At 45.5% G+C, this 14,558-nt stretch overlaps 1 protein-coding gene across 2 annotated transcripts; it reads right to left on the bottom strand.

Moving 5' to 3' along the window:
* Positions 1–9,241: 9,241 nt before the first annotated feature.
* LOC114497120 (mannose-binding protein A-like) lies at positions 9,242–14,338 on the bottom strand. 2 transcript variants are annotated; one of them, XM_028512732.2, is made up of 5 exons: positions 14,225–14,338; positions 12,575–12,764; positions 12,061–12,177; positions 10,849–10,923; positions 9,242–10,179 (listed from the first exon to the last, which is right to left on the bottom strand). In XM_028512732.2, exons 2-5 carry the CDS (start codon positions 12,753–12,755, stop codon positions 9,806–9,808), a joined length of 747 nt encoding a protein of 248 aa, XP_028368533.2. In that variant the 5' UTR covers positions 12,756–12,764; positions 14,225–14,338; the 3' UTR covers positions 9,242–9,805. The 2 variants fall into 2 exon arrangements, with proteins under 2 accessions (XP_028368533.2, XP_035882643.1); XM_036026750.1 differs by having other exon boundaries at positions 14,159–14,322.
* Positions 14,339–14,558: the final 220 nt, after the last annotated feature.

Below are 14,558 nucleotides of genomic sequence, written 5' to 3'. Positions count from 1 at the left end.
GACCTCTGTGAGAATCCTCGTGCTTCCATCAGCTGGACCTCCAGGAAGTGCAAAGACTGTGACATAACACAGACTGACAGCTGGTGGGACAACAGTGTCACCTCCATTTGAGACCTGCTGGAGATCCCCACCATCTCTCTGCATGCCAGGCCCTGTTGTGGTGTCCTCACAGGTCCCAGGGCAGCCTCTCTAGTTTCCTGGGTCACATACAGGTCCTCAGCCTGACCTCCACTGCACTGTTGAGAGAACGTGGGGTCACCACAAAGATCACAAGTAAACTCTTGGTGATGTTCTCCAAAAGATCCTGGTTCAGAGAAAAGTGCAGACTCTCCCACTGATGCTGAGGGGTGGGGGCGGGGAAAGTCTAGGGCTTGGTTCTGATTGCCCTTCACAGCCATCCCTCAAAAGTTTGCAGAGGTAGCTCAGGGAGATGCCTGCACATCCAGCCTCCACAGGGCCAGTCCTGTCCCCACAGGGTTTCTGGATCAGCCTAGACATCGAAATCTGGGGCAAGAAGACAAAATATAGGGTCAAGATGGCATCTGGGTTCTGCTCTGCAGAGCTCACAGTGAAGGTTTGGAAATGAGACAGACACACAGATATGGAACTGAGAATTCCACCAGTACCAGGGCTTTCTGGACAGTGAGGGCTGTCTGGTCACCAGTGACAGCGTGCCTCTGGGTCTGGCTTTATGGAGTAGGACGTTTAGGGAGGGCATTCCAAGTGGGTATATGAATCAAGGCAGAAGGGGAGAGGAGGAAACTAGGAGCATCAAAAGCTGCACCCAAGGAGCTCATGTGGCCTCCTCCCTCACTTGGCCTCCCAAGTGAGTCTCTCTGAGTTTGCCAGCCCTGTCTTAGAGACGCCAGCAGAGGGCAGCATGAAGCCACAGCTCCAGGTGCCCAGCTAAAACCAAATACCCTAGAAAGGGGGCTGTGCCCAGAGTCATGGTCCAGCATAAGTCTGGCTTCTTCTCTCTTGGATCCAGCTTGGAGCTGAGTTAAGCTCCAGGGAAGGGTGTTGGGTCAGTCATTATGGGAGAGGAGTGCAAATCATTCATTCATTCCACAGTATTTGAGAGTGAGGTGGTCCTCAAACCTTTTCTAGGCCCTGGGACTGCCAAGTAGGACACAGTTCATCATACTAATCACAGCAACTACAAGAGCAGATGCTGGCATGGCATTTACTGCAGGCCAGTGCTCTCCCAGCTGCCTTCCTTGTATCAGTCCAGTTGTCCCTCAGAACAACCCTGTGAGGTGGGTACTACCAGTCAGTAACCCACTTTCACCAAGCAGGGAACTAATGCACAGGGTGTATGTGACTTGCTTGGGATCACATGCAACGAGGTGGTGGAGCCAGGGTTTGAGTCCAGGCAGCATGGCTCCAGAGTCCTCTTAATGACATTGCTACACTGACAAACTCAAACAAAGAAACGGTCAAGATGATTTTAGGCATCTACATTCACTAACAAGAAAATAAAACAGGATGTTATAGGGGTGACGGGGTTTGGAATAACCTTCGATTCAGTGGTCAGATAGAGACCTGGGAGGGGAGGACAATGGTGCCAAGGGGACGCAAGACCTGGTGGCAGGATGGGATCATGTGATCACCCACACAATCTCTGTTGAGACCTATGGCCCCAGTGTACAGCTCAGGTCCTCTTCGTGGGCCCACTTGTCTATGACCAAGCACCCAGAGGTGATATACCTCACCTAGAGCTCCACAGTGATGGGTGTGCAGAGAGAGGCACCTGGTTATGAGTTGGGGGAAAGGCAGGGGCTGAGACCCCTCACAGCAGGATGCTGGGGATTTCAAGCACTGAGTCTGCTGGTTTCTATACAGAAACTGATACACCCACACATGCACCCCCAAATTCATGTGCACACAGTTCCCCATCAGGTTTCAAGGGCCCAGTGCCCCGCCTTCTCTGACATTCCCCAGAGCAGTTCCAGGCCCAGACCCAGAGCCTGAAGTCAGGAAGCAGTCAGACCCTGGCAATGCACAGGGAAGGATTTTGGCCAGCAGTTGCTTTTTATTGTACTAGCGGGGCACTGATCATGGAAGGAGATCACTTGGGGTCTGACATACAGAGTTCAACAGAACCCCCTTCCCTCATGTAGGACCTATAAGGATGCAGAAGCCCTGGCCTCCTGGCTCCAGGGCTCCCTGTAAAGGTGAGAGGCAGGCAGAAAGCAGCTATGGTGATGGCATTTTCTTGAGCAGCTGTTCCCCAAGCTGGCCGAACACTTGGGTCAACTGGGGGGCTCAGAAAATGAAGATTTCTGATCTTGATCCTCTGGATCCAGAGTGGCACCATCTTGATCCTATGAATTCATCAAGCCTTCTGAGCTCTTCTGCTGGCCACTTTTTGAAGAACCACTGAGGGTGGCACAAGTATCTGCTTGCCAGGACATGGCAGGAGGGACCTTGTGTTTGTAGTGACTACCTCAACCCATGTGTTTGCTTAGCTAACAAATGACTACCTGCTTCCTGCTTCTTTTGAGCACCACATTTGTGCTTTCCTGGAAATGCCACTGGCCCGTGGTTGGGACACTCTCCTGTTTACACACACAGGTTGCAACAAGGATTGGAAGCACCCCTTTTCCAGAGGGACCCTGCCCTGGGCTCCTCCTCTCTTCCCAGCACTCCATCAGTCACTCAGGGTTACTAAGACAACATCACTCTCCAAAGTGCACTTCCCGACAAGTCCAGCCCAGCCCCTTGATGACATTTGGTCTCTTCCTGGCTGATGAGAAGCAAAATCCCTGAGTCTTATCAGACGCAAAAGTACAGATCAGTTACACAACTGTGAGCAAACAGCCCTTAGGTCAGAGGCTCTCTGCCACATCCATATACAAGGTCCAGGGTCTGACTGTAGTCCCTCCTGCTGTGGGGTCTCTGGCAGCTGCACAAAAGGGAAAGAGTCTGGTCCAGGGCAGAAAGGAGTTTTGACAAATGTGAACTCTAGGCCTTTAGCTGGTGCCCCAAGTCTCCATCCTCTGGCTGGGGCATGGCTGAGAGTGAGAACAGCAGTGCTGCTGGACTCTAAAGAGAGATTACTGTGCAGGAGTGAGACCCTGCAATTTCAAGATCAAGGCCAAAGACTTGGCCTTCAATGTTGCAAGTTTGATAGCTGTTTTCACTGTGGCAGAGGAAGCAACCCCAGTGACTTTTAAAAAAAAAATAAAGTAACAGCTTTATTACATCTGAAGTCACATTTAATGATTACATAATGAGAAGAGTTTGAATTTAGGGTTTACATCCCCTGCTGAAAAGAATTTTCAAAAATCCTGCTTCTATGAATTAAGGTTGAAAGTGTTCAAACAATTTGTGATAGATTTTACACAGCAGATTGAAGACTAAAAGTAGACTGTTCTAACATATTTTCCTCATAGAGCAAATCCCGTGTCTCTAACCTTACAGGAGACCGTTGACTTGTACATGTCACTTAAACTCACATCTCCCATCTGGACCAGGGTTGATTGGCCATTCTAACTTACTCAGACTGGCTTTCTGTGGACTTGAGAAATAGGTGATTAAGTGTTCAGGGTACAATTACTTTGGACTAAATTGACACCTAACAAAAACTAAAAACAGTTCTCATATCCTGTAGTTTTTGTTCCTGAAATGGGCCCCACAGAACTGAAACTGTGTGTGACCACTGATTCTTTCTTTTTGAGAAGGGAGAAGCCTTGATAGACCAGTGGAGATGGGGGATCGAGGCCCAAGGAGCCAACATGTCACTCAATGTATTAGGGAGATGCTTCCAAACCTGAACTTCCCACCCACTTGACTACCTCTCTTTCAGTCTCTCATGGCATACAGAGACCCAGGCTTTGTTCTGCCTTGAGCATTACCCTGGAGGCAGAGCCCAGGCTCCAGAGAAATCTAAATACCAGCTTCCTTTCCAGGGATGCTCAGAGACATGACCCTCAATCCTTACTCCTTTGAAGAGTCAGCAAAGAAAGATAGCATCTCAGAATGCCTGCAGTGGGGCTCAAAGGTCACTCGGAGTCATCCCCATTCCTGGAGTCCTGGATGATTGTGTTACCTGAGGCCCCAAAGGTCTGTTTGTGGAGCCCCTACCTTCATTTGGACCCTGTGCAAGAGGTGTAATCAAGGTATGTCCCTTAGTGAAGGGAACTGCCTGCCCTCAGCTCTTGAGGGAGGGAGAGAGACTGTCTGGAGAGTCACCATGAGTCCGTACTTTCTCTCTGGTTGCAAGTCCTGGGAAGCCCGGATGAATTGCCGGTGCTCTATGTGGATTCTCATGAGGATCCTGTATCTTTATTTTATTTATTTATTTTTAATGGGCTAAAGATAGTTTATTCAATAAATGGTGTTTGGAAAATTGAACAGCCATACAAAAAATGAAACTAGACAACCTTCTTTTGTCACACACGAGAATAAATTTAAAATGGATTAAAAACTTAAATGTTAGGCTCGAAACCATAAGTGTCCTAGAAAAAACATAGGCTGTAAAATCTCACATATTGCTTGTAGCAATATTTTTTCTGATATTTCTCCTTGGGCAAGTGAAAGAAAATAAAAAAAAAACCAAATGGAATTACTTCAAACTAAAAAGATTTTGGACAGAAAAGGAAAATTTCAGCAAAGTGAAAAGACAGCCTAATAAACGCAAAAACATATATGCTGATACATGTGAGAAAGGGTTAATATCCAAAATTTATAAAGAACTTAGGAAATTTGCCCTGGCTGGTGTATCTCAGTGGATTGAGTGCTGGCCTTGGAACCAAAGGGTTGCCTGTTCAATTCCCAGTCTAGGGCATGTGCCTGGGTTGCAGGTCAGGTCCCCAGTGGGGGGTGCAAGAGAGACAAAGCACACACTGATGTTTCTCTCCTTCTCTTTCTCCCTCCCTTCCTCTCTCTAAAATAAATAAATTAAATATTAAAAAAAGAATTTAGAAAATTCAACACCAAAATAAAATAAATAAATGATCCAATGAAAAATGGACAAAGGACCTGAATAGACACTTCTTCAAAGAGGACTACTTAGGGCTGGTCAATAGACACATGAGAAGATGCTCAACAGCACTAATGATCAGAGAAAAGTAAAGTAAAACCATAATGAGATATCAGCTCACACCTGTCAGAATGGCCATCATTATTAAATCAAGAAATAACAAGCCCTGGCACATGAAGAGAAAGGGGAGCCCTTCTGCACTATTGGTAGGTCAATAAGATTTAAGCCACTCTTGCTTTTATTTAATGGTTTCCCTTCTTATCTTGTAGTCTAGTGGTTTATATTTCTTTTAAGTATATTTTAGTGATTATGCTATTACAGTTGTCCCATTTTTACCCCTTTATCCCCTGTACCCTGCACCCCCTCCCACCCACATTCCCCCACCTTAGTTCATATCCATGGGTCGTACAGATATGTTCTTTGACTTCTCCATTTCCCATACTATTCTTAACTCCCCCCTGTCTATTTTGTACCTACCATTTATGCTACTTATTCCCTGTATCTTTTCCCCCATTCCTCCCCTACTCCCCCACTGATAACCCTCCATGTGATCTCCATTTCTGTGATTCTGTTCCTGTTCTAGTTTGCTTAGTTTGTTTGTTTTTGTTTGTTTGTTTTAGGTTCAGCTGTTGATAGTTATGAGTTTGTTGTCATTTTGCTGTTTATAGTTTTGATAATCTTTTTCTTAGATAAGTCTCTTTAGCATTTCATATAATAAGGGCTTTGTGATGATGAACTCCTTTAACTTGACCTCATCTGGGAAGCACTTTATCTGCCCATCCATTCTAAATGATAGCTTTGCTGGATAGAGCAGTCTTGATGTAGGTCCTTGCCTTTCATGACTCTGAATACTTCTTTCCAGTCTCTTCTTGTCTGCAAGGTTTCTTTTGAGAAATCAGCTGATAGTCTTACGGGAACTCCTTTGTAGGTAACTGTGTCCTTTCTTCTTGCTGCTTTTAACATTCTCTCCTTATCTTTAATCTTGGATAATGTAATTATGATGTGCCTTGGTGTATACTTCCTTGGGTCCCACTTCTTTGGGACTCTCGGAGCTTCCTCTATTTCCTAGAAATATATTTCCTTGGGAAAGTTCTTCATTATTTTTTCAAATAAGTTTTCAATTTCTTGCTCTTTTCCTCTGGCACCCTTATGATTCAGATGTTGGAATGTTTAAAGTTGTCTTAGAAGCTCCTAAGCCTTTCCCCCCTTTTTTTTTTAATTCTTGTTTCTTCATTTTGTTCTGGTTGATTGTTTATTTCTTCTTTGTGGTCCAAATCTTAGATTTGAGTGCTGGCTTTCTTCCTGTTACTGTTGGTTCCCTGTGCATTTTTCTTCATTTCACTTTTCATAGCCTTTACTTTTTCCTCCCTTTTGGGACCATACTGAAGCATTTCTGTGAGCATCCTGATTACCAGTGTTTTGACCTGTGTGTCTGATAGGTTGGCTATCTCTTCATTGCTTAGTTGTATTTTTTTCTAGAGCTTTGATCTGTTCTTTCATTTGGGCCATTGTTTTGTCTGGGAGTGCCTGTTGTGTTGTAGTAAGGGGCAGAGCCATAGGTATTTCCAGGGCAGGGCAACCCACATTGCTGTGTTGTGGCACTGTATGTGGGGGAGGGGTCCAATAGGGAACAATGCTGCCTTCTCAGCTCTCTGCCAGCTTTCAGTCACTTCTTCCACTATCCAAAATCAAATTGGGCCCTTGGGCACTGATTCCTAGGTGGGTGGGTTTGTGTATATTCTAGGACCCTGTGTGTCTCTCTGATGAACTCGCCTCTGAGGCTGGGAGTTTCTTCTGCTGCCACAACCCCCACAGTTTTTTTTCAGTCAGAAGTTTTGAGGCTTTATTTCCCTGCAGTGGAACCCTGGGCAGTGCAGTTTGTCTTGCTCCCCAGTTGTTCTTTCCATTTTTATCTGCATAGAAATGTGGGACCACCCACTCCACCAGGTACCACCTAGCTGCATGCTGTCCCAGCGGCTTGTCTCCACCCCTCCTACCTATCTGGAGAATGTTTCTTCGTTAACTCCTTGGTTGTTGGACTTCCATGAAGTTCACTTTTCTGGCAGTTCTGGTTGATTTTTGTTTTTAAATCTGTCATTGCCCTTCTTTTGGTTGTGTGAGGAGGCACAGTGTATCTTCCTATGCCTCCATCTTGGCTGAAAGTAGAATCCTGTATCTTTAGATTAATGTCACATCCTCTTGAGCTAACTTGCATGGGTCCCACTGCTTGCTGATAAGAGTTAATAAGTGAATACAGGGAGATAGTTGCCTCAGTTCTAGGTGAGGGGAGAACAATGGCAAGTGGCTAAATTTGGAGAGAGGAGCTCTGAAAAGATAATAGGTGCTAGAACGGTAAGAACAGGCCAAGGAGAAACCTGCAAGGGGAATGGAAGAATCTGAGTGTGTCCTGCAGATTTTCATTGTAGTTTCCCTGACTGAGGGGGTGATCATTACATACTGTGAAACATCCATGTGAAGTACATGACTGCGTCTTTTACAGATTTATAGGCTGAAGATAATGTCCTCTATGCACAGTATATACAAAGAAGACATTCCCCTCAGGGTAGACCATGCTCACTGCTCCCCTTTACATAAAATAAGAAGAATAATGTACTGGTTACCTGTCTGTGTTCTCATTGCTTTTTTGGCTATGAGAAAATTCAGGTGTAACTTTTATTCTTGGTTGCAGTAATTGTTTTTCTGAGTCATCTTATGTGTGTCCTCTTTTCTTGGTAAGTTTGTGGTCTTTCCATTTTCTATTTGCCTTAATGCATGGTTTGATAGGTGCCTCTACACTTTAAGCAGTTTCCCATTCCTTTGGTAAGCAGTGTGGATTTGAATTGAAAATAGTGAATTGTTCTGCTCTGCATAACAAATTTTTTTTTGTCTTGACCCCAAGTGCAGGGGTTAACAAAAGAGACTTGTGGAGTTAAAAATTCAGTGACATGACAGTTTAGGTATGCTAGAGGCCAAAGGCACAGGTCCTGTCACCCTCACCCTGTAGCCCTAATGGCTTGTACATGTCCCAATCCAACTCTCATTCTGGTCCTGGCAGGCCTGCAGCAGGAGGGCACCTGGAAGAGATCTCTCCGTATGTGCACTCCTCGCTATCCTATCCCCTCATCCATTTGGGGAATTTTTGAATGAGTGTACCCATTCAACAAATACTCATGGAGTACTTACTAAGTATGAGGTGCTCTCCCTGTTAGATGAGATACAGAGAAAAATAAAGTGGAAATGAATTTTAACAAACATATTTCATGAAGGGCCCATTTCCCAAATCTTATATTGTGAATGGCATAGAATTGGAGCTGTGATCCAGTCTCTCCCCACAGTGTGCTGCATGGGCTCTGCAGAATCTCAGCCCACCACCCAGAGATTGCTCAAAGCCATGCAGGGTCATGAGCAGGACTGTGGGCCTACAGTGTCAGAATCCTGCTCAGAGGGAGGTTTGAGTTGCTGACTGGGTGACCCACAGGGTGTGAACCTCACTTTGGGGAGTTTTTCCTCCTGTCTCTACCAATAAAGGACCCATTGACCTATAATGGGATGAGGATGCCACAGAAGGAAGGGGGTACTGAACACGAAGAACCTGAGACCAATAGTGCCCTGTGAAGAGGGTAGTGAGGAGTCTGCCTGACCATTGGGCTCCCCAGTGATGATGCTGCATGTGCCACAATGTGAAATCGGTTTCCTAAAATATGCAGGAAGGGAAGGCTGTCCTTTTTTCCTCAAGACCACCCTAGTGACTATAAGGAGATCATAGCCACTTGGGCAGGATGAGCAGATTCCTGAGACTAATCACTGTCACCTACATTGGTGTGGAAGAAAACATTCTATGGAAAGTATCTTTGCAGGGTGTTGTGATCATATATTTCTAAGAGGGACGGCCATGGTGAATAGCCACACTGAGGCATGTAACATTTGTAGTAAAAGGTTTACCTTAGTCTTAAGCAAGCTGTGTCCATTGTTTCTGGGCGTCTAGGGTAACACACCTTTGAAATGCCTGTTTTCAGCCCCTCAAGAGAAAACACCCTCAAGAGTACACATAATCTTGTTAACTATCTTGTAATCCATTCCCCACCTTGCTTTCATTCACCTTTGTGTAATCTTTCTTACCTTCCCTCCTTAACTCCAAATGCATAAAAGAACCTGCAAAGTGTCATTCTGAGAAGCATTTTCTGGGTCTGTTGTCTTGCTTCAAGTATCCTTTGTTTGGTTCAAATAAACTTTTATAAAAATTCTCTACAGGTTTGGAAGTTCTAAGATTGTAATTGCATACTGCCAGGTGATACATTCTGGTGGTGAAGGGTGTTCTGGTGCAGCTCACGAACAACTAAAGACAGTACCCGTGTCATAGATAGGGCTGGGCTAGCCATGGGAAGGAACCAAGGGTAGGAGAGTTTGGCATCAATAGTGGTGGCACTTGGACAAACAGGAATTGGAACTTTTGGAGGCTGAGATCTGCTGCTGACTCTGACACCCATGTGGCCCTGCATTGGTTCCTCTGGGGGTCTGCAGTGTCCTCACTGGAAAGGAGAGGGCTAGCCTGGGCCCTTTCCATGGTTGACTGTGACCCAAAGCTGTGCTCTTAGGCAGGACAGAGGGTGTCCTTTGCCACAAGCAGGACCAGAAACCTTCATGTCCCACTTTCAGCCACTTTTCACTTCCTCATCCCACAATCAAATACATCACTTCCTTTTCCTCCCAACCGCACGAAGGGATGAATCAACACTGGGCATGAGAAAACCATCACTGAATTCTCTTGTAGAGCAGCAGAGAGCTCTGCAGAGAGCCAAGGATGGGTTGAGGAATGCCTTTTCAGGCTGGGAATTCACAGACAGCTAGGTAGGAGGAAGAGCAGGAGACATCATTCCATAGTCCGTCTGTTCGAAGGGCCACACAATCCTCCCCTGAGCCATAGTCATTTGGCTCATCTTTCTTCCAGTTGCTGTAGGTCAGTCCCCCTCCTGTCATATACACAAACTGGCCTTCGGTCACTTCATCTGTGATGCCCAGGAAGGCACTGTCCTCAGCCACATGCTGTATGGCCTCGTTCTCCTCAGCACTCTTGGGGGTTGCCACGGTGGCCTGGAGCTCATTGCACAGAGCCTTCACCTTGGAAAAAGGCATTTTTTCACCATTGGTCACATAGAGCTTCTTTCCAGATCTTTTGCCCAAGGAGAATGTTTGTACTGAAATCACAAAGGAGGGAGGGGTTGACTTGAGTTGGAGGCCAGCCCAGTATAGCAGGCACAAGGGCCCTTGACTGGGTACTGAGGTCTCTGAAAAATAGCCTGTGCTCAACCTCCTGATCACCTGAGGTCACATCCTAGTAAGGAAGAGCTCCTCAGTGGTGGAGCAAGGCCCTGGCAAAAAGCCTGATTTCTCCTGGAATATCCTACCCTTGAGACAGTCCATGCATTATAAACTGGGCTGGTGCAGGTGAACATAGGAAAACATATTTGGGCCTGATATCATGCTTAGACACCAGGATAAGAAAGAGCCATGGACAGCCATCTGAGTACAGTGGATGCTGAGGAAGGAGCAAAGATTCTTGAGTCAGCCAACCTCCATGCAGTCTTTCCTTTGCTGCTTCTCAGCTGTGTGCTGTTAGATGAATTATTTATGAATCCTAGACTGTTTTCTGTCACTTGTAAATAAAATAGGTATAATACCCACAAACAGTATTGGTGAGAGGGTTGAATGAAACCATATTTTGAGAAAATGCAAAACTAGACCAGGCCTTGTTATAGAATAAGTATTCAGATATGTTAACTCCCTTCCACCCTCCTGAAATCCTAGAGCAGTCTGAAGAAAAAGGCAAGAGTTAGGAATACATTGTGTGAAGAAAGAAGGCTTACATTTTTTCATGTGGTACAATTGTGACTTCAGGTGCCTTATCTCTCTCTCTACGTCAGCCAGCGTAGTCTCAGCAACTGCAAGGCAATGTGGAGAAGGGTATGTATTGAGAAAAAGACCTTAAATTGGAGAGCAGAGTATTTCTGTGTGTGGGGGAAGCTCATTCAGAAGTTATGCTTATTGCAGTAAAATAAGAAAATAAAAGGAAAAGGGAGAAAATAAAAACTGTATTCCTGCATTTGCAGATATAATTTATAACTCTTATAAATTATGTCTGAAACTAGTACTAATAACAACAACTTCTAAACAATTGGTCTGGATCCTTTTCTTCACATAGTGCTTAAATATTGTAATACTATAATTATTTATCAAAAAATGCTTCCCTGGCCAGGTGGATCAGTTTGTTGGAGTGTTGTCTCCTACACCAAACGTTTGTGGGTTCCACTCACAATTAGGGCACATACCTAGGTTGTGGGTTCTGTCCCCGCTTAGGACACTTTCAGGAGGCAATTGATTGATGTTTCTCTGTCACATCGATGTTTCTCTCTCTCTCCCTCTCTATCTTTTCCTGTCTCCTTAAAATAAATGAACATATTCTTGGGTGAGAATAAAAAAATAAAACCTAACTCATTCTTTTTTTTTGAAAACTATTCTTCATCATTCTCTCTTATTTGTTCTTCCAGGCAAACACTTTAATATTTTTATAATAGTGATAGGTCTGTGGACAAATATTAATATGTGGTCATCACTTTTCTTTTGTTGTTACTAGTTACTTTATTTCACTCTGAATTAGTTACTTTATTTAGTTACTTTATCAATTACTGTATAGAAGCAGGGCTCTTATGAAGCAGTCCATTTTCATGCCACTCTTGTGACAATAGACTTAAAGTGAACACCCTAGAGGACCCATTTCCTCCCTCGCATCCTGGAGCCTCACATTGCACTGTTCCAGCTGAAGAAGAGCAGGGGGTCCATGTTCTGCAATGGCCTGCTCAGGGGGTGGTTGACAGGCGTGGGAAGTCTGTACTCAGGCACCCATGGGAATCCCTTCAGGCCCCAAGTAAGACTGGGAGGAATGAGAGTGCTGGGTCAGGAAGCAGAAGTGAACATCTGCCAGTGGGGCAGCAAGAGAAGGGTCACTTCCCTCCCTGGCCCTCAAGTTCCCAGGGCTCTGGGTCCCCTTAGCCCACACTGTGCTGGGATGAGGTCCTTACCTGAACTGCCTCCATGATCTCCTTTTTGGCCCTTTAGTCCTGCTAATCCAGGAGCTCCTGGAATTCCTGGAGGCCCCATTTTCCCCGGAGGGCCCTGCAAGCCTCTGGGCCCTTGCCCTGTTGGAAGATGAAGGAAATGTGACCCTGTGGTTGTTGCTCATTCTCTTCTATCAAATGCCCTGTACCAGATTCACGAGTGCAGAAACCAGTACAGTAGTGGTGACCTGAAAACAAAAGATCCTCCTGCATCCCAGGAGCAGCTACCCAGACAGGCAGGACACCCCTCGTTAGGGACAGCCACACCTCATTAATTCCCGTGTGGAAAGGTGGGATCCAGGAGAACCACAGAAGCATTTTTGTTTTGGAGAGAATAAAATTGTACAGGAATTATTCTGTTATTCACCACCCATCATAATGGAAGGTGAGCCTGCTCATGGCTCTTTGCTAGATCCCTCATAGGGAACAGTCTTTTCTTGGGAGTAGAGATTTAAGAAGTCAGACCAGCCTGCTGTACCTGGTTCTCCTTTCTCTCCTTTGGGTCCATCTCGCCCATCTCTGCCTGGAGACCCATTGGTGACCGGGATGCCACAGGTAATCACTGAACAGGTCTTCTGGGCATCTTCACAGGATTTTATTTCTGAGCAGGACACTGTCATCACACACAGAAGGACAGGAAGTGATGAAAACTGGAACATGGTCCTTACCTAGTAGTGGAGTAAGTCAAGGAAAATAATTTCATCTTATCTCATTTAGTCAACATTCGCTACCACCTCTGGTGTGTTGGACCTATGCTCAAGACAGCACACACAGAAGGGAATTCACAACCCTTGACTCTGAGTTACTCCCAGGCTACTGAAGAGACAGACAAGTAAAATGTGTTAGAAGTAGTTCAGTGCTAAAGCAAAGGTAGATGCAAGAGGACTATAACAGGAGCCTGCTCTCCCTGGGCTTCAAGTGCCCCTGTGGTACAAGGTATAAGGTTAGGCAGTTCCTATGCATGAGAGCCTATGGGGTCTGGACATGACAAACTAGCTCTGTTCCTGGTGGCCTCGCACAAGGGCAAGCTCATTACCTGTGTGAACTTTGGCTCCTTTCTCAACTCCATTTTTTGAGGACCAAGTGAGCTTCGCTTTCCCTCTTCTTCCCCTTCCTATGTTCCCTAAAGCTAGACTCAAACTATTGGAGGTGAAGTGAGGCTCCACAGGGTCCATTTCATGGTGGCAGCTGGTTTATGACATCCCTTCTTCCATTTCACATAAAAATCCCTATTTTACACTTCAGGGCTCCACCTACCCCCAGAACCACAGCTGTTTCCTCAGAACCTGTCAAACATTTTGTCTAAAGTCTCTATTTAGTAATGGACCCTTTCTGGGTGATTAGGACCCAGAGTGCCCTGAGGTAGTGCTCTGACCCTCAAAAGGAGCCTTCTTTGATCATTCAGTCTTGCCACATGAGACTCAAATTTTCTTTTTTTTTGCTTGGTTTGAAATTTTCTACTGTGAGAACTTTTTTTTTTTTTTTTTTTTTTTTTTTTTTGCCATCCAGAATCCAGGCTCCTATAATTTTTGTTCATACTGGGCCTGGGAGGATTTCAGCTCCTGCTTCGTCTCTTGCCAGGATTCTCTGCATGTTGCTCAGAGGCCTACCTAGCTCTGTACCCCCATCTAGCTGCCAGATTCCCCCAAGTCTTTGCTTGGTCTGATTCCTTTTACAGGGAGCCTTGGCAGCTCAGCCCCTATGGGCCTCTCCCTCTGCTTCTCTCTCACTGCTAATCTTAATGTTGCTGGTAACTACTCATGTGCCCATGTCTACCCTGTCAGTTCCCTTAGGCATTCCTTTCCTCCAGGACTCAGAAGTAGTGAGTTAGAAGGAACCTTTATCACCTTCTTCTTTTCCCCCCTTCCTTGATTATACTGGAGGCCAAGGTTAAGCTTAAACACACTCCACTTTCATCCTTTCCTTTGGCTGAAAGGACCACCTTTCAGTTTGCAGATGGTCAGGTGGATTCAAGAAGAACATAAATGCCATAGATCAGAGAGAGATACAGAGGCCCTAAGTGGGCCTGACAACCCCACCAAAGCCCCTGCCTCCGTCTCACCAGTATGAGGTCAAGTGACCAGACTCTTGGCCCTGGACTCCACCTCTGATTCCAGAAATGACTTACTAGGGATTCTTCAGAGCATGAAGACTGTGGTAGGGAAGCTGTCTTCCAGCCCAGGCTTCTGGCAGATGCCTCAACAATGTCAGGTCTAATTAACCTGGTGACCAGGGGCAGTGGACTGACCTTCAACCCAGGTTAATAGACAACAGTCCTTAGAACTTCTGTATGCTGGGTAATTCTCCACGGTTGCTGTGGGCTTTCCAGCCTAGCACTGGGAAGCTCTCTATTTTAAACCCTAAACTTTTCCTTCTATTGCCCCTTCCCATGCATCCATTTCTATAGCTCAGCAACCAATCCTTTAGAATCACAGATTTTCAGGATATTTCCCTTATATTTT

This window comes from Phyllostomus discolor, chromosome 5 (assembly GCF_004126475.2).
Source record: "Phyllostomus discolor isolate MPI-MPIP mPhyDis1 chromosome 5, mPhyDis1.pri.v3, whole genome shotgun sequence".
NCBI classification, from domain to species: Eukaryota; Metazoa; Chordata; class Mammalia; order Chiroptera; family Phyllostomidae; genus Phyllostomus; species Phyllostomus discolor.
Note: the sequence above shows the minus strand (reverse complement) of the source record. Positions and strands in the feature narration are given on the sequence as shown.

Excerpts from the sequence above, each read along its gene's own strand:
- LOC114497120 (XM_028512732.2), bottom strand. The coding sequence starts at position 12,755 with ATGTTCCAGTTTTCATCACTTCCTGTCCTTCTGTGTGTGATGACAGTG. Across the intron at positions 12,178-12,574 it reads AGGAGAGAAAGGAGAACCAG|GGCAAGGGCCCAGAGGCTTG; the intron begins GTACAGCAGGCT and ends ATCTTCCAACAG. Across the intron at positions 10,180-10,848 it reads ATTGTACCACATGAAAAAAT|TACAAACATTCTCCTTGGGC; the intron begins GTAAGCCTTCTT and ends TTGTGATTTCAG.